The 23,368-nt window shown below is 50.8% G+C and overlaps 1 protein-coding gene across 10 annotated transcripts in view; it reads right to left on the reverse strand.

Annotated features, from left to right (window-relative positions):
* The window catches only part of CHD3 (chromodomain helicase DNA binding protein 3), a 1,503,198-nt gene that overhangs the window by 929,709 nt on the left and 550,121 nt on the right, over positions 1–23,368 (reverse strand). For all 10 annotated transcript variants that reach the window (XM_069218663.1, XM_069218665.1, XM_069218664.1 and 7 more), the window contains exon 17: positions 22,194–22,315. In XM_069218663.1, coding sequence (XP_069074764.1) covers positions 22,194–22,315 — 122 coding nt within the window. The remainder of the gene's footprint in view (positions 1–22,193; positions 22,316–23,368) is intronic.

Consider the following 23,368-nt stretch of genomic DNA (forward strand, 5'->3'; position numbering starts at 1 on the left):
TCCGATGGTCCTTTGCCCAGGACCATAGTCGAAGAGCTTCTCTGCAGAGAAGGTACGACCCCACTCCTCCCTGCTTGTTTATGTACCACATCGTGGTAGTATTGTCCGTTAGGACCTGTACCGACTGACCACGAAGGGAAGGGAGGAAGGCCTTGAGAGCCAGACGTACAGCCCGTAACTCTAACAGATTGATGTGAAAAATCTGTTCCTCTGGAGACCAAAGACCTTTGATCTCCAGATCCCCCAGATGAGCTCCCCACCCTAGAGTGGAAGCATCCGTTATGACTGTGGCCACTGGTGGCGACTGCTGGAACGGCTTTCCTTGTGAAAGATTGTTGCTTGCAATCCACCACTTCAAATCCACAGCAGCATCTCTGGAGATCTTGACAGTACCCTCTAGATCCCCTCTGTGTTGAGACCACTGCCTTCGGAGGCACCACTGAAGAGCCCTCATGTGCCAGCGAGCATGCATGACCAACAGAATGCAGGAGGCAAAAAGACCGAGCAGACGAAGGACCTTGAGGACCGGAACTACCGCTCCATTTCGAAACATTGGAACCAAATCCTGAATATCTTGAATCCGCTGAGGCGGAGGAAAGGCCCGACCCAATGTTGTATCCAGTACTGCCCCTATGAACAGGAGGCGCTGAGAGGGCTCCAGGTGAGATTTGGGCTCGTTCACCGAAAAGCCCAGGTCGAACAACAACTGGGTTGTTGACTGCAGATGACGCAACACAAGCTCCGGGGACTTGGCTTTGATCAACCAATCGTCCAAGTAAGGGAATACTGCTATCCCCTTCCTTCTGAGCTCTGCCGCAACCACCGACATCACCTTCGTGAAGACTCGAGGTGCTGAAGTAAGACCAAACGGAAGGACCGCAAACTGGTAGTGTTGCGATCCCACCACAAACCGGAGATACTTCCTGTGTGACTTGAGTATCGGGATATGAAAGTAAGCATCCTGCAAGTCGACAGACACCATCCAGTCTTCCATGTTCAACGCCAAAAGCACCTGTGCTAGGGTCAGCATCTTGAACTTTTCCTGCTTGAGGAACCAATTCAAGATCCTCAGGTCCAGAATTGGTCTCAAACGACCATCCTTCTTGGGAATCAGGAAATACCTTGAGTAAACTCCTTGACCCCTTTCCTGCTCCGGGACCAACTCCACCGCGCCCTTTAAAAGGAGGACTTCTACCTCCTGTTCTAGCAACAGGAGGTGTTCTTGTGAACAATACGAAGGGCGGGGCGGGATGAGGGGCGGAAACTCCCGAAAGGGAAGGGTGTAGCCTTTTCCCACAACACTGAGAACCCAAGTGTCCGACGTAACAGTCTCCCATTTGGTGAGAAAATGCTGTAATCTTCCCCCTACAGGAGAGGAGTGAGTGGGAAATGGTGGAAGCCTAAGGCTGCTTCCCCTGCTGCACCCCGCCAGAGGATGAGGAAGAGGCAGAGTGCTGCTGAGAGGCTCCCCTGGTGCGGACCCTACCCCTCCCCCTAAAAGATCTATAGGGGTGGGAAGAGGCAGGTTGCTGATATCTTCCCCGAAAGGAAGAGGAGGAAGAGCCACGCCCAAATCCACGAAACCTCCTGAAGAATCTGGAAGAGGCCGTGGAAGAAGGAGCTTGGAGTCCCAACGACTTAGCCGTGGCCCTGCTCTCCTTAAAACGTTCCAAGGCCGAATCAGCCTTAGCCCCAAACAGTTTGTCCCCATCAAACGGGAGATCCAACAATGTGGACTGTACATCTGCCGAAAAGCCCGAGTTACGGAGCCAGGCCTGTCTCCTTTCCACCACAGTTGTGCCCATTGCTCTGGCTACCGAGTCGGTGGTATCCAGTCCCGTCTGGATAATTTGGGTCGCAGCAGCCTGGGCATCAGAGACAAGATCCAAAAGACCCTGGGGAAGCTCTGTAAACGAAGAGGAGATGTCATCCATCAGAGCATGAATATACCTCCCCAGGATACAGGTCGCATTAGTGGCCTTTAACGCCAGACTGCAGGACGAAAAAATCTTCTTCGACTGCGCCTCTAGCTTTTTTGAGTCTCTGTCCCCAGGCACCGTCGGGAAAGAACCAGGCGCTGACTTGGACGAACAGGAGGCCTGCACTACCAAGCTCTCCGGCGTAGGGTGCCTAGATAGGAAACCAGGATCAGTTGGAGCCGTCCGATACCTCCTGGCCACGGCTCTGTGAACTGCTGGGGAAGATGCCGGCCTCTTCCACACCTCTAAAACCGGATCCAGCAGAGCGTCATTAAAAGGTAACAGAGGCTCCGCCGCGGCTGAGGCCGGATGCAACACCTCCGTCAAAAGGTTTTGTTTTGCCTCCACCACCGGCAAAGGCAGGTCCAAAAAACTAGCTGCCTTCCGTACCACTGTATGAAAGGAAGCAGCTTCCTCAGTATATTCCCCCGGGGACGAAAGGTCCCACTCAGGGGAAGTGTCCAGCCCACTGGCCGACTCCAGTCCACGCAGCCCATCACCCGAGTCCTCTAGCTCTCCTTCCTCTAGGGCTCGTTGGTACTCCTGCTCTTCTAGTACCCGGAGAGCACGTCTCCTCGAATGAAGTCGTTGTTCAATACGCGGAGTCGACAATGCCTCCGCCGAAGTCGAAGATCGGCGCCGATCTTCAGAAGCCACCGACGCCGCGTCCGGCGCCACATGTAACTTCGGCGCCGACGAAAGAGCAGCTGAAGCAGATGGACCCACCGGAGTCACAGGCCGAAATCCCGACGTCGACGGGATGGAAATCCCCGGGGCCAATCCTTCTGAAGCCACCGGAGCGGCCACCGGCGCCGACACTGGCGCCGAGCCCACGTTCCCAAACGGGAGAAAGGGCATAAAGGGTGCCGGCCGAAGAGGCGCAGGATCACCCAAAGAAAAGGCCAAAGGCCCAGCCGGAGCACCCCCTGGAGCCATCTGTTGGAAGATGGCATACATCGCATTCAAGAATGCGGAACTATCGGCTCCAGGGGTGGGAAAAGCCGGATACTGGGGTGCCTGTCTCGGAGGCGACCCCGACTCCGGCCTCGGCGTCTGCGCCGGAGAAAACACTTGAGGCTCCAATACCTCAATCACCGACGCCTGTCCAGGCGAAGTTGGTGACGCCGGAGAGGGCAACGGCGTCGAAGGATGCGGCGTCACCGTGGGGCTGACCTCCCATGTCTTTCGGCGCCGATCCGGAGACCTGGAACGAGCCTCCCTTGAATGACGCCGAGATTCTCTACGGCGCCGGGAGTCTCGATGACGCCGATGTTTTGGAGAAGACTTCTTGTGATGCTTCTCCTTTGACTTGGCCATAAACAGCTTCGCCTCACGTTCTTTAAGGGCCTTCGGATTCATGTGCTGACATGAATCACAAGTCGAGACGTCGTGGTCGGAGCTCAAACACCAAAGGCAATCGGAATGAGGATCCGTCACCGACATCTTGCCTCCACACTCACGACAAGGCTTAAATCCAGACTTTCTCTGCGACATTATTTCCACGGAGAAAGAGTACGCAGCAAGATATACACTGTAACTGCAAGAGTAACAGTTGCTCCCTCGAAGATAACCGTTTCGAATGCACGGAAAAAAGGGAACTGACGTCCGCACGTCGTCGAGGACCTCTTATTGCCTGTATGACGTCAGACGGCGTCGCGTGCGAGACAGTGACGTCCTCGTCGACGTGCAGAGACTAGTAAGAAGATTTCCGTAGAATGCTGGCGCCATGGGAGTATTCATGAGGTGAGGAATCCACAGGTAGTTGTATCCATCAGAAAAACATAGTTAAAGTCTTTTATGCTATAAACCATAATACACTGGTTTATGGTTGATCATCTAAAACACCATGATTCCATGGATTATGGTTGATCACCTAAAAGACCACTTTTCTAAGTTTGAACTAAGTTTGTCCCTTCAAAAGAAAATCAATCTTTTTTGTGTAGAGGAACAAGAATAACTGATCTCCACGAAGCAGGGATGTCCTTGAATTTCCATGTTTTTATAATCTAATGATAAAACAGGAACCCAGCTTAGTAAGTTGTTGCAAAAAAACATCTGTGGCTATTCTGCCATGCACAGGATCTATCAGTGGTTTTTAGCAGAGTATGGCCTTATGAATTTCATATTTAGAAAACTCAGGAGTAAGGTCTATGTGATCTTTCCAGGATGACAATTAGCTAATAGTTTTGATGAGCTGCTCATCAGAACACAATTGTAAGGAAATACCTCCTTGGCATGGTTACCCTCTGACTGTTTGCCTTTTGTTGATGCCAGTTATGATTGAAAGTGTGGTGGGACCCTCAAAACCAGGCCCCAACACCAGTTTTCTTTCCCTAAACTGTACCTTTGTTCCCACAAATGGCAAAGGCCTGGCACACAGATAACTCTCTTGTAAATGGCAGCCCTGGTGCCAAGGGCCCTGATGCCAGGGAAGGTCTCTAAGGGCTGCAGCATGTCTTATGCCATCCTGGGGACCCTCACTCAGCACATGCACACTGCCTCACAGCTTGTGCGTGCTGGTGGGGAGAAAATGACTAAGTCGACATGGCACTCCCCTCAGAGTGCCATGCCAATCTCACACTGCCTGTGGCATAGGTAAGTCACCCCTCTAGCAGGCCTTACAGCCCTAAGGCAGGGTGCACTATACCACAGGTGAGGGCATAGCTGCATGAGCACTATGCCCCTACACTGTCTAAGCAAAACCTTAGACATTGTAAGTGCAAGGTAGGTGTAAGGAAACGCCTCCTTGGCATGGTTACCCCCTAACTTTTTGCCTTTGCTGATGCCAAGTTATGATTTGAAAGTTTGCTGGGACCCTGCTAACCAGGCCCGAGCACCAGTGTTCTTTCCCTAAACTGTACATTTGTCTCCACAATTGTCACAACCCTGGCACTCAGGTTAGTCCCTTGTAACTGGTACTCCTGGTACCAAGGGCCCTGATGCCAGGGAAGGTCTCTAAGGGCTGCAGCATGTCTTATGCCACCCTGGGGACCCCTCACTCAGCACATGCACACTCCCTCATAGCTTGTGTGTACTGGTGGGGAGAAAATGACTAAGTCGACATGGCACTCCCCTCAGAATGCCATCAACCTCACACTGCCTGTGGCATTGGTAAGTCACCCCTCTAGCAGGCCTTACAGCCCTAAGGCACGGTGCACTATACCACAGGTGAGGGCATACGTGCATGAGCACTATGCCCCTACAGTGTCTAAGCAAAACCTTAGACATTGTAAGTGCAGCGCAGACATAAGAGTATATGGTCTGGGAGTTTGTCAAACACAAACTCCACAGTTCCATAATGGCTATACAGAAAACTGGGAAGTTTGGTATCAAACTTCTCAGCACAATAAATGCACACTGATGCCAGTGTGCAAGGTATTGTAAAATACACCCAGAGGGCATCTTAGAGATGCCCCCTGAATACCTACCCGACTTCTAGTGTAGACTCACCAGTTCCTGCCAGCCTGCCACACACCAGACATGTTGCTGGCCACATGGGGAGACTGCCTTTGTCACTCCGTGGCCAGGAACAAAGCCTGTACTGGGTGGAGGTGCTTCTCACCTACCCCTGCAGGGACTGTTACACCTGGTGGTGAGCCTCAAAGGCTCACCCCTTTTGTTACAGCACCACAGGGCATCCCATCTAGTGGAGATGCCCGCCCCTCCAGCCACAGCCCCCACTTTTGGCGGCGAGGCTGGAGGAGATAATGAGAAAAAACAAGGAGGAGTCACCCACCAGTCAGGACAGCCCCTAAGGTGTCCTGAGCTGAAGTGACCCCTGCGTTGAGAAATCCTCCATCTTGAGTTTGGAGGATTCCCCCAATAGGATTAGGGATGTGCCCCCCTGCCCACAGGGAGGAGGCACAAAGAGGGAGTAGCACCCTCAAGGACAGTAGCTATTGGCTACTGCCCTTCCAGACCTAAACACACCCCTAAATTCAGTATTAAGGGACTCCCCAGATCCCAGGAAATTAGATTCCTGCAACCTGAAGAAAGAAGAAGGGCTGCTGACCTACAAGCCTGCAGAGAAGGAGAAACACGACAACTTATTTGGCCCCAGCCCTACTGGCCTGTCTCCAACTTCGAAAACCTGCTCCAGCGACGCATCCGACGGGGACCAGCGACCTCTGAAGCCTCAGAGGACTGCCCTGAACTACAAGACCAAGAAACTCCTGTGAACAGTGGCCCTGTTCAAAACCTGCAACGTCTTTGCAACAAAGAAGCAACTTCCAAAGACTTCATGTTTCCCGCCGGAAGCGTGATACTTCACACTCTGCACTCGACGCCCCCGGCTTGACCTGCAGAAAACCAACACCTCAGGGAGGACTCCCCGGCGACTGCAAGCCCGTGTGTAACCAGAGACGACCCTCCTGAGCCCCCACAGCGACGCCTGCAGAGAGAATCTAGAGGCTCCCCCTGACCGCGACTGCTTGTAACAAGGGACCCGACGCCTGGAACCAACACTGCACCCGCAGCCCCCAGGACCTGAAGGAACCGAACTTCGATGCAGGAGTGACCCCCAGGTGACCCTCTGCCTAGCCCAGGTGGTGGCTGCCAAAGGAGCCCCCACTGTGCCTGCCTGCACCGCTGAAGAGACCCCTGGGTCCCTCCATTGTTTTCAATCTAAAACCCAACGCCTGCTTTGCTCACTGCACCCGGCCGCCCCAGTGCTGCTGAGGTTGTACTTTGTGTGCCTTCTCGTGTCCCCCCGGTGCTCTACAAAACCCCCCTGGTCTGCCCCCCGAGGACGCAAGTACTTACCTGCTGGTAGACTGGAACCGGAGCACCCCCGTTCCCCGTAGGTGCCTATGTGTTTTGAGCACCTCTTTGACCTCTGCACCTGACCGGCCCTGAGCTGCTGGTGTGGTAAATTGGGGTTGCCTTGAACCCCCAACGGTGGGCTGCCTATTCCCCAAACTTGAGACTTGTAAGTGTTTTACTTACCTTCAAAACTAACCTTTACTTACCTCCCCCAGGAACTGTTGATTGTGCAGTGTCCACTTTGAAAATAGCTTATTGCCATTTTTACAAAGACTATACATGATATTGTTTTCATTCAAAGTTCCTAAAGCATATAAGTGAAGTACCTTACATTTAAAGTGTTTAATGGAAATCTTGAACCTGTGCTTCATAAAATAAACTAAGAAAATATATTTTTCAATATAAAAACCTATTGGCCTGGAGTTAGTCTTTGAATGTGTGTTCCTCATTTATTGCCTGTGTGTGTACAACAAGTGCTTAACACTACCCTATGATAAACCTACTGCTCGACCACACTACCACAAAATAGAGCATTAGAATTATCTATTTTTGCCACTATCTTACCTTTAAGGGGAACCCTTGGACTCAGTACACACTATTTGTTACTTTGAAATAGTATATACAGAACCAAGGGCCAGATGTAGCAAAGGTTTTTACCCATTCTGTGTCTATGGGAAAAAAAGTTCGTACATATGGCCCCTACTTCCTACAGTGTCCACTTTGAAAATAGCTTATTTCCATTTTTACAAAGACTGTACATGATATTGTTTTCATTCAAAGTTCCTAAAGTATCTAAGTGAAGTACCTTGCATTTAAAGTGTTTACTGCAAATCCTGAACCTGTGGTTCTTAAAATGAACTAAGAAAATATATTTTTCAATATAAAAACCTATTGGCCTGGAGTAAGTCTTTGAATGTGTGTTCCTCACTTATTGCCCGTGTGTGAACAACAAATGCTTAACACTACCCTCTGATAAGCCTACTGCTCGACCACACTACCACAAATTAGAGCATTGGAATTATCTGCTTTTGCCACTATCTTACCTCTAAGGGGAACCCTTGGACTCTGTGCACACTATTTCTTACTTTGAAATAGTATATACAGAGTCAACTTCCTACAGTAGCCATAAAGAGTATATGGTCTGGGAGTTTGTCAAACAGAAACTCCACGGTTCCATAATGGCTACACTGAAATATCTGAAGTTTGGTATCAAACTTCTCAGTACAATAAATGCACACTGATGCCAGTGTGGAAATTATTGTAAATTGCACCCAGGGGGCATCTTAGAGATGCCCCTGAATATCAGTCTGACTCCTAGTGCTAGACTGACCAGTTTCTGCCAGCCTGCCACAACCAGACGAGTTTCTGCCCACATGGGGAGAGTGCCTTTGTCACTCTGTGGCCAGGAATAAAGCCTGTACTGGGTGGATGTGCTTCTCACCTCCCCCTGCAAGAACTGTAACACCTGGCAGTAAGCCTCAAAGGCTCATGCCTTTTGTTACAGCACCCCAGGGCATCCCAGCTAGTGGAGATGCCCGCCCCTCCGACCACCGACCCCACTTTTGGCAGCAAGGCTGGAGGAGATAATGAGAAAAACAAGAAGGAGTCACCCACCAGTCAGGACAGCGCCTAAGGTGTCCTGAGCTGAGGTGACCCCTGCCTTTAAAAATCCTCCATCTTGAGATTGGAGGATTCCCCCAATAGGATTAGGGATGTGCCCCCCTCCCCTCAGGGAGGAGGCACAAAGAGGGTGTAGCCACCCTCCAGGACAGTAGCCATTGGTTACTGCCCTCCTGACCTAAACACCCCCCTAAATTCAGTATTTAGGGGCGACCCAGAACACAGGAAATCAGATTCCTGCAACCTACAAAAATAAGAAGGACTGCTGACCTGAAAGCCCTGCAGAGATGATGGAGACGACAACTGACTTGGCCCCAGCCCTACCGGCCTGTCTCCTGACTCAAAGAACCTGCACAGCGACACATCCGACAGGGATTAGCGACCTCTGAACCCTCAGAGGACTGTCCTGAACCCGAAGGACCAAGAAAATCCAGAGAACAGCGGCACTGTTCAAAACAGCAACAACTTTGCAACTTTCTTGCAACTTTCAAAGACTTCACTCTTCCCGCCGGAAGGATGAGACTTCACCCTCTGCACCCGACGCCCCCAGCTCGAGCTCGAGCTCCAGAGAACCAACACTGCAGGGAGGACTCCCAGGTGACTCGACCTCGTGAGTAACCTGAGATGGCCTCCCTGGACCCCCACAGCGACGCATGAAGAGAGGATCCAGAGGCTCACCCTGACCGCAACTGCCTGGATCAAAGAACCTGACGCCTGGACCAAGCACTGCACCCGCAGCCCCCAGGACCAGAAGGAACCGAACTCCAGTGCAGGAGTGACCATCAGGCGACCCTCTGCCTAGCCCAGTTGGTGGCTGGCCTGAGCAGCCCCCCTGTGCCCTGCCTGCACCGCTAGAGTGACCCCTGGGTCCCTCCATTGATTCCTATTGAAAATCAGACGCCTGCTAAGCACACTGAACCCGGCCGTCCATGTGCCGCTGAAGGTGTGTTTTGTGTGCCTACTTGTGTCCCCCACAGTGCTCTACAAAACCCCCCTGGTCTGCCCTCCAAAGACGCAGGTACTTACCTGTTGGCAGACTGGAACCAGAGCACCCCTGTTCTCCATAGGCGCCTATGTGTTTTGGGCCCTCCTTTGACCTCTGCACCTGTCCGGCCCAGTGTTGCTGGTGCGGTGACTTTGGGGTTGGCTTGCACCCCCAACGGTGGGCTGTCTATGCCCAGGACCTTGAACTTGTAAGTGCCTTACTTACCTGAAAAACTAACCAATACTACCCTCCCACAGGGACTGTTGATTTTGGCACTGTGCCCAGTTTTAAAATAGCTTATTGTCATTTTAACTAAAACTGTGCATATTACTGCTCTAATTCAAAGTTCATTATTTACCTGTGTGGAGTACCTTGCATTTTATGTATTTACTTCATATCATGAACTTGTGGTTCTAAAATAAATTAAGAAAATATATTTTTCTATATAAAAACTATTGGCCTGGAGTTAAGTCTTTGAGTGTGTGTTCCTCATTTATTGCCCGTGTGTGTACAACAAATGCTTAACACTACCCTCTGATAAGCCTACTGCTTGAACACACTAACACAAAATAGAGCATTGGAATTGTCTAATTTTGCCACTATCTTACCTCTAATATTCCCGCCCTTGTGCGGGGACCCCGGAGCATATATAAAATACACACATATTATACATGTGTAAAAACAGCAATGCAGGCTATAATGTTAAAAACAGGCTAAAATGCTTTATTTCTATGAAGTTTTTATTTTTTTTATTTTTTTTATTTTTTATAAAACTACAATAGAGAATAAATATCTACCCAAGCCCCCAAAACTGGGCTTAGGGAAGTAAGCAGCAGCAAACTCTAGAGGAAAAAGAGAAAAAACTGCATTCAAAAACAATGAAGCATTCTTAGCCAATAGGCTGCATGCATGTTAACACAGGAGAACCATAAAAACTTTGGCACCGTGCCTTTAAGACCCTGAGCACCTCCAGTATCCCACCATGCCTCAGGGGTGAAGGAAAGGTGACAGTTGGTTCACAGTTAGGTCAGTTCTTTTTACGGTGACAATCTGTGTAACTGATTCAAAATTCAGTCTGTCCTGCACTTCTAGGAGACGTGCGTCCGGGGAGGAGGGTGGGTTGTTTATGACTTTGATGAGGATACCCCTGGAAGAGAACTAGGATTTACAGGTAAGTAACTTATCCTTCTCTTCCAGGGGATCCTCATCAATAGTCATAAACATTGAATAGATTAGCAAGCCCATCCCTAAACCCTGCGGACTGTCCGATAGAAGTGCAGGAATAGATACGTATTATGCAAATAAATTTCTCAGAGAGGCCTGCCCCACTTGGGCATCCGCTCTTGCATCTGAGTCTAAACAGTAATGTCTAGTAAACGTATGCACAGACTTCCATGTAGCAGCTTTACAAATCTCAGATATTGGAACATTGTTAAGGAGGGCAGCAGTAGCCGCTTTTCCCCTTGTGGAATGCGCTTTAGGCCTCGCTAGTAATTGTTTATTAGCTAGCTGGTAAGTATTAACAATACAAGAAACTATCCATCTTGATATCGTTCGTTTAGATGCTGCCTCTCCTGTCCTCAAATGACCATAGTTTACAAACAAGCGGTTAGAGTGTCTAATCGATTTTGTCTTATCCAGATAAAATTTCAGCACTCTTTTCAAGTCTAAGGAGTGCAATGCTTTCTCTGCCGGAGTCTCCGGATTGGGAAAGAAAGTCGGTAAAGATATAGTCTGATTGATATGGAATTCTGACACCACCTTCGGAAGGAAAGATGGGTGAGTTCGTAGAACCACTCCATTGTCATGAAAAACCGTGTACGGTTCTTTGGAAGACAAGGCCTGGATTTTGCTGACCCTCCTCGCTGAAGTAATGGCCACTAGAAAAGCCGTCTTCCACGTAAGGTGTTGTAAAGAGGCCTTATGTATAGGTTCAAAAGGAGGGCCCATAAGTTTTGCCAATACTATGTTCAGTTCCCATGGAGGAGAAGGTCTCCGAATGGGCGGAAAAACTTTTTTCAAACCTTCTAAGAAATCCTTGACTACAGGTTTCGTAAAGAAGGATTCCTGAGAAGGTGACTTGCGATAGGCTGTAATAGCAGACAAATGTACCTTAATAGATGATACCTGCAGACCGGACTTTGCTAGATGAAGCAAATAGGACAGTATGACATCCTCCTGAGCCCGTATGGGATTGTGACCTTGTTGACAGCACCATATGTAGAATCTCTTCCACTTAAAAGCGTAAGAACGCCGCGCGGAAGGCCGTTTGGACTCTTTCAAGATGTTCATACACTCCTGTGAGAGCCCTAGGTGCCCATACTGCAGGAATTCAGGAGCCATGCTGTTAAGCTCAGAGAGGGTAGGTTGGGATGTAGAATTTTGCCCTCCATTCTGCTCAGAAGATCCGGTCTGCACGGCAGCCTCCTATGAGGTTTTTCCGACAGGTTGAGGAGATCTGTGTACCAGAATTGATGGGGCCATTGTGGCGCTATAAGAATCATTCTGGTTCTGGATCTGTAAAGTTTGCTGATCACTGCCGGAATGAGGGGAATCGGTGGAAAAGCGTAGAGAAATATCCCTGACCAGTCGATCAACAGGGCATTCCCTCGAGATCCCGGACGGTAGAACCTGGATGCGAAGTCTGGGCATTTCTTGTTTACTTCGTCTGCGAAGAGATCCAGTTGAGGCCGACCTCATTGCGCGAAGATGTATTCTGCGACTTCGCCGTGTAGGACCCAATCGTGAGCGTCCTCTAGGTGTCTGCTCAGAAAATCTGCTTCCACGTTTTGCTGACCTGGCAGGTGAACCGCTGTAATTGACATTCCTCTGGCCAGGAGCCAATGCCATATCGCTTGGGACTCTTGCGATAGGGGTAGGGATCTCGTTCCCCCTTGTTTGTTCAAATAATACATCGTGGTTGTATTGTCCGTTTGTATTAGGAGAGTTTTCCCCTAAATTAGTGGTATGAAAGACTTGAGAGCCAGATGGACCGCTCTGAGTTCTAGCAGATTGATGTGGTACTGCTTTTCCTTGTCTGACCACAGGCCCTGAGCTTGAAGGGGACCCAGATGAGCCCCCCATCCCTGAAGAGACGCATCCGTTACTAGGGTGTCGGATGGAAGTACCTGGTGAAACGGAGCACCCACTGATAGGTGAGGTCTGTGCATCCACCATCTCAATGATTGAAGTGCTACCGCCGGTAGTCGCACTCTGACCTCCCAGCTACCTGTCCTTTGGCTCCAGTTGCTCTCCAATGCCTCTTGGAGGGGCCTCATGTGGAGTCTGGCATTTGGTACAATAAAAATGCATGATGCCATGGAGCACAGCAGCGATGTCACCTGACGTGCCGTAGGTGCGTTGGCTCTCAACAGGTCCTGACACTTCCTGTCTATTGAGGATAGTCGTTCCTCCGAAGGATACACTTTTTGGAGTTCTGTGTTAATGATAGCTCCCAGGTAGTGAAGATTCTGTGTTGGAATCAAGGTTGACTTTTGGTAATTGACCTGAAGACCTAGAGACTCGCAAACTCCAAGCACAATGTCCCGATGGCTTCTCGCCTGCTCCGGAGAAGAAGCCTTCAGTAACCAGTCGTCTAGGTATGGATATATGAATATCTTTTGTTTTCGAAGATGCGCCGCTACTACTGCCATACATTTCGAGAAAACTTGTGGGGCAGATTTCAGGCCAAATGGTAGAACTCTGAACTGGTAATGCTGTAACGCTACTTGGAAGCGCAGGAATTTTCGATGTTTGGGAGCTATTGGGATGTGAAAATACGCATCCTGCAGGTCGATGGAGCACATCCAGTCTCCCTGATGTAGTTGAGGGAAAATCTGGTGAAGCGCTAGCATCCTGAACTTCTGTTTCCTTATGTATTTGTTCAGCAGCCGTAGGTCCAGAATTGGCCTGAAAACGCCCTCTCGACCCTTCTTCGCCACCAGAAAGTAACAGGAGTAAACCCCCTTTCCTCTGTGCGCAGGTGGAACTTTTTCTATGGCATTCTTTTTTAGGAGGGCGAGAGCCTCCTTGCGTAGCAAGCTGAGATGAGATGGATTGCCTTTGGTTGGTGGCAAGCGTGGTGGAGGCTGTTTGAAAAGAAGAGAATAGCCATGTTCGACAATATTGAGCACCCATTTGTCTCTTGTGATAGAGTGCCACTCGTGAAGATAAGATGTAATACTTCCCCCCACCGGAGTGGTGTACAATGTCGAGGGAAGCGAGATCTCATTGTTTGGTGGGTGCTTTCGGAGTGGACTGTTGAGGTCTACTTGACCCTCGCTCCCTTGTGTTCCTTCGTTGAAAAAGAGGGCGTCCCTGTCGTTGCTGTGACCTTTGGGACCAATGAGGGGTTTGAACCCTCTGCTGGAAAAGGCGCCTGTCATAAGGCCTGTACCTCCGCCTGAAATCTTTCTTTCTTTCCAGGCCCACTGCCCTCATGGTATCCACCTCGGTCTTCATGCGGGCCATTTCCTCGTCTGCATGGGCACCGAATAGAGAGTTCCCGGCGAATGGGAGATTCAGGATGCGTTGTTGTGCTTCCTGCTTTAAACCAGTGAGCTTCAGCCAGGAAGACCTCCTTGCACAGATTCCATGCGCGTACCCATGTGCAGCTAAATCCGCCCCATCTGCTGCCGCGCTGATAACCTGGTTGGATACCAGGCATCCTTCTTGCAGGATCTCCTGGAAATCTTGTCTGTCCTCTCTGGGCAATTTCTCTGTGAATCTATTGAGAGAGTCCCACAGAGAACGATCATACCTGCCCAGGAGTGCAGAAGCACTGGAGACTTTCATTGCCGAAGCCGCCGTCCCGCATATCTTTCTCCCCAGAGAGTCTAGATGCCTGCTCTCTTTATCCGGGCGGACCGTGGATGATGATGCCACCGAGTGGGTCTTTCGGGCTGCAGCTATTATTATCGAGTCCGTTGGCGGATCCTTCCTGAGGAACAAAGGGTCCTGTTCGGGAGCCTTGTGTTTTTTGAGAATCCTAGCCGGGGCAGATTTGAGCGAGGCTGGGGCCAGAAAAGTGTCCATGGTTGGCTTCAACAAACCAGGCACTAGAGGCAGCAGCTTTTTTGATGTTGATCTCTGTTGTAGAGTCTCAAAGATGACTGACGAGGAGGTAGATGGCTCTGGAACTTCTATGTTTAGTTTCTGCGCTCCTCTTAGCAGCACCTCGTTAAACGTGGTAATGTCATCCACCGGTGAGACCCTAGCAGGTGGTGAATCTGTTAGGGTGGGTGAGTAACGCCCGACAGATGAACCTGACGAAGACCAAGAGGGTGATCTTCTTCGTGAACGAGACCTGGATCGTCGTTGAGAACGAGACCTGCTGCGAGACGCTGTAGCAGAGCGCCTAGGCCTCGCGGCCGGTTGACGAGGAGCAGAACGAGCCCGTCCTGCTCTTGCTGTCGGTGATGGCGTTCTTGGCAGGGAGGCAGTAGGCGAGTACATTCGCGAATATTGCGAATCTGGGGAGGCCGCTGGTCTGTTAAGGCTCTCCAGCCATCTTGGAGATAGATTGATGGGCGAGACATGCCCAGATGATGCCGCTCTTGACCGAGAAGAGTCGCTCGGTATGGAGACCACTGGAGATGGCGCGGCCTTGTCTGGCGTGGGGCGATGTTCTACTCCCTGTGGGACAGGTAAAACCTGTGTCGACGTCGATGGCTGTGTCGACGTCGAAGGGCGCCCCGCCGGTTGCTCTTGCCTCGACGTTGAGTGTCTCGACGCAGAGAGCCTTGACGTCGAACGGCGATCTTTGGACCTCGACCTGCTCGCCGTCGTGTGCCTCGAAGTGGAGCGGTGGGAAGCCGACGGCAGATGTCTCTCATGCCGTCGTGGCGATTTCGACGTCGTGTCTCTTGACGTCGGGGGCGTACAGCCTTTAGCGGCGACCGGGCACGCCGGCGATGGCTCGACGTCGATCGGCGGACTGCCGTCGACGGAGACCTGCCCCTGTGATGGTGTTCCCTCGATGCCGTTTCCTTCAACGTCGGGTGTGTCGCAGTCGACGGCGATCTATGCCGGTGAGACGGAGGTAGCGACGATGTCGACGGGGAACAAACAGGTACTTACCTACCTGCTGACGTCGACCGAGCCATTTTCTCCTGAGAATGGCCTGCTGGTTGTTTGGGAAGTGAAGAGGACGATGTTCTTTGCCTCTCCTGAAGCCCATGTAGCCTGATCTTTTCTCTGTCCTTCAGAGTCCTCTTTGACATATTCTTGCAGTACTTACAAGTGTCAGGGCAGTGACTCTGAGGCAGGCACACTATACACAGAGAGTGTGGATCTGACTGGGCCTTCTTCTTCCCACAAGCAGGGCATTTGACAAAAAGTGAAGGCATTTTTCTGTCAGGAAAAAAACTGCCAAGCTCAGACAAAGATGTTATTTGTCGAATGAAAAAGGAAAAAACGCTTTTTTAAAGGATTTTTCTGAGAAAAACTCAGAAAAACTGAGAGCTCAATGCTCCAGTATCCTCTCAGAAGAAGCCGGAAAAAAGAACTGACCTAACTGTGAACCAGCTGTCACCTTTCCTTCACCCCTGAGGCATGGTGGGATACTGGAGGTGCTCAGGGTCTTAAAGGCACGGTGCCAAAGTTTTTATGGTTCTCCTGTGTTAACCTGCATGCAGCCTATTGGCTAAGAATGCTTCATTGTTTTTCAATGCAGTTTTTTCTCTTTTTCCTCTAGAGTTTGCTGCTGCTTACTTCCCTAAGCCCAGTTTTGGGGGCTTGGGTAGATATTTATTCTCTATTGTAGTTTTATAATGTAAAAAAAAAAAAAAAAAAAAACTTCGTAGAAATAAAGCATTTTAGCCTGTTTTTAACATTATAGCCTGCATTGCTGTTTTTACACATGTATAATATGTGTGTATTTTATATATGATCCGGGGTCCCCGCACAAGGGCGGGAATATTCAATGTTTATGACTATTGATGAGGATCCCCTGGAAGAGAATGGTGAGCTACATCACAGAGTGGAGGACACAGAAAACTGCGCCAGGCGAAATAACTTGCGTTTTGTGGGGTTCCCTGAAGACGCAGAGGACGGACGTGCAATTGACTTCTTGGAGAGTTGGATAAAGTCGTGGGTCCCCACCCAGAAACTCTCCTCCTGGTTCGCCAGTGAGCACGCACACAGAGCCCTGGCGCCCCGGCCCGAAGGCCGATGATTACGCGGTTCCTCAACTTCAAAGCCCATGATGTTATCCTTCGGGAGGCTAGGGTGCAGACAGACCTTCGCTGGGATAACCATAAGATCCTCATCTTCCCCGACTACACCCGGGAGGTGCAGGCCAAGAGGAGATCCTATGAAGGAGTCAAGCAGAAGCTCCGGGCGATGCAGCTGACCTATATGCTACTTTTCCCTGCTCGCCTAAAGGTCCTCCACAATGGCAAATCCTTCTTCTTCGAATCCCCGGAGGCGGCCTGGGATTGGCTTACGGAGGAGCACCGAGCGGCCCGGAGGAACTCTCCCGGGCTGGTAGGGGGAGGCTGGGGTGGACCCGGTCCCGCAGGAGGAGGCGAAGCGGGCGGCGTGAAGGCTCGAACGGGGTCGACCAGATGGGCCCAAGCCAGCCCATGGACGGGGTGATGCCGGGGGGCCCTGGCGGCGAGGGTCAGGAGACGGCCCAGGGGGGGGCGAACGCCTCAGCCAGTCCCCTCGGATCTCTTGTGGCTGATCCCTTGGGAGCTCTTTGTGGCAGGAGAGAGGGGCAGCGTTGATGTCTGCGAGTCTTTGTACATGGGGCAGCCGAGGGCCGGACTGCAATTATCCGACATACAGGAGGGGTCCACCACTCCACGCTTAACGTTGACACTCTGTATTCACAGTTTTGGGCGACAGATGCTTCGGGGTTGGAAGTATGGGGAGGGGGACATTTGGGGGGTTGGGTGGGAATGTTTAAACATTGTTGCCCATGGTTGGGCGTGTTCTCTGTTTTTCCATGTTTGGTCCACTGGTCATGAAGGGAGGCTAAAGTAGGGGCACTACACGGGATGTTATCACATAAGTACCTATGCTGGAGCAACCTCAACGGGTCCTCTCGTGAAATGTAAATGGGCTCCTAGATAAAATTAAATGGTCCGCGGTCTTCTCCTCTATCCGTATGTCTACCCCCTCTGTGGTTCTTCTACAGGAAACCCATCTGTTGGGTACCAGATGCCCGGTGCTTACGAGGGGGGGGGATACGGCAGAGTCTATCACGCTGGGTTCTCCAGGGGCTCGAGAGGAGTTGCGATTTTGCTGCACCGTTCCTTGCCACTGGTGGTAGCAGATTCCCGTTTTGACCCGCAGGGGCGTTACGTGGTGGTGTCCGGCTTTCTAGGAGACGCCTGATTAATCTCCTGAGGGTTTACGCCCCTCCGGGGGCGTGCAAGCAGTTCTTGGCATCTCTGGGGGCGGTAGCAGCTGGTCTTCCCCCGGGGCTGATGGTGCTGGGAGGGGACTTTAACTCGGTTGTGGACCCCGAGGATGACGTTGCTGGGCCCCCGTCCTCGCATCGTAGGGTGGGGGCGCCCGGTTTGCGAAGATGGATGGATGGTCTGGGTCTTTGTGACATGTGGCGGGTTTGGCACCTCTGCTTGTGGCAATACACCCATACGTCAGCAGCGCAGCACACACATGCGCGCAAATTGATCTCTTTCTTGCACCTGCCGTCGATGTACCCTGTTTCACAGGTGCAGAGATCCTCACTCATGGGGTATCGGATCACGCTCCACTTCTCCTTTGTTTGGACGGAGAGACGACCGGTGTGGCGGCTCAACGTCTGGTGTCTGCAGGATGGCGAGTATGCCCAAGAACTGGGCGATCGGGTCTCTGAGCTTTTTAAGCATAACGTGGGATCCGTGGCATTGCCAGGCATCCTCTGGGGGGCCTGTAAGGCCACAGTCAGGGGGCACGCCCGACAGATCCTCCGAGCAAGGGAGCGTGCACGCCGCCACGGCATGTCAGTGCTTGAGGCAAAGGCGATGCATTTGGAAGGTCACATTGACGGGTCGGCGTGAGTGGAGGCCACGCAGCAACTGGCCTTGGTCCGGGAGGAAATTCGGCACACAATGCTCGAGACTGCAAAGCATATGTGGCGAGCCTCTGTGGCCCGTGTGTATGGATGGGGGGGCAAAAATAGCAAGCTCCTCCATTGGATAGCCACCAGGCCGATGGCAGACTGGGTGGTCCCAGAGATAGTCGACGACTCGGTGCGGTCACCCGGACCCCGAGTGAGATTGCGCAGAGCTTCGCTGCCTATTACCGAAGACTCTACGAGGAACAGCCCAGGACCCTTGCTGAGCTTGAGGCCCCCTTGCTGATGGAAGTGACCCTCCTGACTGTTACTGAGGCGGAGAGGTGTGAGCTTGATGAGCCGCTCAGTTTAGAGGAGGTTGAGGCCGCAATGGCGGAGTTGTCGGAGGGGAGGACCCCCAGCCCAGACGGGTTTCCCACTGCGTTCTATATGAAGTTCTGAGATATGTTGGTCCCTCACCTTCTGGCAATGTATGAGGAAGCCGAAAGTATCAGGGCTTTCCCTTCCGATTTGGATCAGGCCACTATTGTGGTGATCCCAAAGACGAAGCCCCCCTCGAGGGACTGCTCCGCTTATCGCCCCATAATTCTCCACGGTATTGGCCCAGAGACTGAAGAGGGTGCTGTCCACGTTGGTTCACCAGGACCAGTGCGGTTTCATGCCCGCCAGAAGTACCCAACGCCTGCTTGTGGCTCTGGCCCACAGGGCCCTCCTTGCCCCTCCATTGGCACTTCTGTTGGTGGATTTTGAAAAAGCATTCGACACTGTCTATTGGTCGTACCTACACCATGTCCTTGAGAGGATGGGGCTCGGGCCGCGGTTCCGTGCTTTAGTGGGCCTCCTTTATTCTACTCCGTCGGCCTGGGTGCAGGTCAACGGGGCGGTCTCAGATCGGTTCCCCATTCGCAGGGGGACCCGCCAAGGTTGTCCCCTCTCCCCGCTCCTTTTCGGTCTGGTGATGGAGCTGCTGGTGAAACTAATTTGGGAGGACCCTCTGGTTGAGGGATGGTCGTGGCCCACCGGAAGGGAGGACCGCATAGCGTTGTACGCTGACGATGTCCTTCTGTACTTTGCTAAACCGGCTAGCAGTGGTCCCAGGGTGCTTCAGCTTTTGGGGCTGTTCGCTGAAGCATCAGGCCTGGTGGTTAATCCTAGTAAATCTTTACTGGTCCCGCTCAATCACTCCAGGGACTGTTACGACTGGCAGCACAACATTCCCATATAAACGAACCAGCTTCCGATGCATGGGGATCCATATAGCTTTGTTGCCGGAGCTGGCATGGGCCTTAAATGTCAAGCCTCTAACTAGGCAGATCAAGGATGACCTCCAAAGATGGAGATCCCTTCCATTGAATATCCTCGGACGGATTGCTCTATATAAGATGATGGTACTCTCCCAGGTCCTCTACTTACTTCAAAACTTCCCCTATCATGTTCCCACAAGGTGGTTCGCCGATATGGAGGCAGCAGCGCGACAGTTTCTGTGGCATGGATCCCACCCAAGCCTAGCGCTTCAGGTCTGTCAGCAGGATGTTTACGAGGGTGGTCTGGGGATGTCGAATCTGCACCTTTTTCACCTGGCAATGCACCCTTGGTAATTAACAACTGGTTGGGGGGTGGATGGGCGGACCCCACCTATCAGCTGGAGCTTCTGACTATTGGTTTCTCTGGCTTGTTTGGGATGCTCTACGGTGACCCGGTACCACGTGAGATTCCCAAAGTGACACGGGTGGTGTTTATAGGATGGACGGTGGCGCAGCGATTATCGGGGTGGTGGAGTCGGCTTACCCAACAAACCCCACTGTGGCAGAGTACTTGGCTGAGGGAGGTCTCGCTGCTCCGAGGGTTCCACAATTGGGATCTTATTGGGATATCATCATTCGGAGACATCTGGGTGGGCACACACATGCGGTCCTTTCAGGATCTTCAAAAGCAGTTCTTGCTCAGCCGGACCCAGTTCCACAAGCACTTACAGCTCCATCATGCCCTTCAGGGGCACCTCCGGGTGGGATCGGTGCCCCCAGAATTCAGCCCCGTGGAAACCAAGACAATTATGGGTCACCTAGGCAAAAGAGGGGGTTTCGCGCATATACCGCATGTTGATCACCAATACATTGCAGTCACTTGACAAGCTTCAGGAAAGATGGGAGCACTGGGTGGGTCCGATGACGGAGGAGGACTGGCGGGACGCCCTTATGGCCCCACAAATGTTGTCTATGGCTTCGCGACTGAGACTGGTGCAGACCTACTTTCTTCATGCAGCGTATCTCTCCCCCAGAAGGATGCACACGGCTGGCCTCAGGCGGCAAGCGGAGTGTCCACGGTGTACGTGTCCCTCTGCAGACTTTTTCCATACGGTATGGACATGCCCCGATATCGCTGCCTACTGGCGCACGGTGCTAGCGGAGGTGTCCGGGGTTCTGCAGGAGAGGATTGAGCCCGCCCCCCCTGTCTGTCCTGCTGGGAGTTCTCGAGGGAGTGGGCTCCAGCAGGGCCGAACGCACCTTTGTTGGAATGGCTTGTTTGGTGGCCAAGAGGGACATTGCCTCAGGCTGGAGAGCGGAGTCGGCCCCTGCGCTGGCGAGGTGGCATCGCGGAATGGACTGGTGTGCCTCCCAAGAGAAACTGGCTTATGAAGCGCGGGGTTGTCCGGCTAAATACAAGCGGGTGTGGGAGATGGATGGGATCCTGGGGGAAGGGCACGGGATGTGATCCCTTGGTGTGAGCAGGGATGAGCACCTAAGATCTTACGGAGGCTATATGGGGATCAGATGTCCAGTGAACTTGATTCAATTGTGTAGTGTTCAGTCGAAGGAAGTAATTAGTGACCAGTGGTGTTATGCAATACTGTGTTGTTTTTCTTGTTCTGCAACAAAACCAATAAAGCTGTTTTATTAAAAAAATTTAAAAAAACACCTTGGTCATCTGATATCCATTAGCGTTTCATTATCGGTATCAGGGTTGCATGTACAGAATACAATAGCCATTTTTTCAACCACATGTCTTACCATAATAAGGGAGAATGTCATAACAGGTAGATGACAAATACACAAATGCTCCATGCTCTTGAAAACACCAAGTACAGTAGTAGATATATTTAAACAATCAGTTTGTAGGTAGATACAGACAATATATTTTAGTACAATACACTTACACAATGCTCTCACCTTATCTAACGGCTAAAGATTCTTTAGGATTGTTTAAAAGGTTGTTTAAAACCGAAATAAAAACCTCTGACAAGTTTCTTTCAAAATAGATCAGATATGACACATTGTAGATGGGGAAGCAGAAGTCGCAGTATAAGGCAGGCTATGCGCTATCAAGCAGAGAGGCACACTTCAGATTAAAAGCATGTATCTCAGTTCTTCAGGGTACAGTACTGAACAGTTTTTTGGATTGATCCAATTTAGTTTACCACAAAAGTCACCAAACGCCCTGGATGCAATTTAATTCTGCTTGATTGACCTTAAGTGGTTGCACTTCGAAGGTGCGTATGAGAGGGTTGAGATAAATCACAAAATATAAAAGCAGGGCAGTAGAGAGGATCACCACAAGTGCTGTTTTGTGGTATACAAAGTAGGGTGAGTCTCTCATTTCACATTCACAGACTCAACCTGGGAGGTCAACAATGAGTTTGAACTGCGTAGGGAGGGGAAAAAAACAAAATAACTTTAGGGGTACATCTGGAAGCAAGCACACAAACTACTGTCCAGGAATGTTTTCCTAAAAGCAAAGAATAAAACTTTTAAAGGTATTAATAGTAAAAATTAGACACTAACAAACCAAATGTAAACTATTACCCAAAAAGTGGAGTAAGACATACTTGAAGCGTTCTGGGGTAAGAAAATTCAGGAGGTGGAACAGTTCTTCTAGGTTGTTCTGCAGCGGTGTCCCAGTGAGGAGTAATTTGTGGTCGATTTTGTACCCGTTAAGTACTCTGAAAAACTGAAATAAACAGCCATCTTTCATTAAAACCATAAAATCAATAGCTAACAAAGCCCTGTATGCAAAATACAGCTCACTTTCTAGGACAATAGTATGGCAACATGGACATCAAAAAAAGCTTCACATGCGTATTAGAACATTACCTTGCTGTCATTGGAAATCATCTCAGAACGCTCTCGAAAATCACTTTACAAATATTGGTGTAATTAGTCAGATATTTTTTTTCCCAGCGTGTAAGGAAATGGCTCCACGTTGCAGTTACCCCCTACTTTTTGCCTGATACTGATGCTGACTTGACTGAGAAGTGTGCTGGGACCCTGCTAACCAGGCCCCAGCACCAGTGTTCTTTCACCTAAAATGTACCATAGTTTCCACAATTGGCACACCCCTGGCACGCAGATAAGTCCCTTGTAAAAGGTACCAGTGGTACCAAGGGTCCTGTGACCAGGGAAGGTCCCTAAGGGCTGCAGCATATGTTGTGCCACCCTAAGGGACCCCTGACCTAACACATGCACACTGCCATTGTAGATTTTGTGTGTTGGTGGGGAAAAAAAGGAAAAGTCGACATGGCATCCCCCTCAGGATGCCATGCACCCAAAATACTGCCAGTGGCATAGGTAAGTCACCCCTCTAGCAGGCCTTACAGCCCTAAGGCAGGGTGCACTATACCACAGGTGAGGGCATAGCTGTATGAGCAATATGCCCCTACAGTGTCTAAGTCTATTCTTAGACATTGTAAGTACAGTGTGGCCATATTAAGTATATGGTCTGGGAGTTTGTCAAAAACGATCTCCACAGCTCCACAATGGCTACACTGAAAACTGGGAAGTTTGGTACCAAACTGCTCAGAATAATAAACCAACACTGATGCCAGTGTTGGATTTATTAAAAAATGCACACAGAGGGCATCTTAGAGATGCTCCCTGTATTTTACCTAATTGTTCAGTGCAGGAGTGACTGGTCTGTGCCAGCCTGCTGCTAAGAGACGCGTTTCTGACCCCATGTGGTGAGGGCCTTTGTGCTCTCTGAGGACAGAAACAAAAGCCTGCTCTG

The sequence above is a fragment of the Pleurodeles waltl genome, chromosome 12, assembly GCF_031143425.1.
Source record: "Pleurodeles waltl isolate 20211129_DDA chromosome 12, aPleWal1.hap1.20221129, whole genome shotgun sequence".
Lineage (NCBI taxonomy): Eukaryota > Metazoa > Chordata > Amphibia > Caudata > Salamandridae > Pleurodeles > Pleurodeles waltl.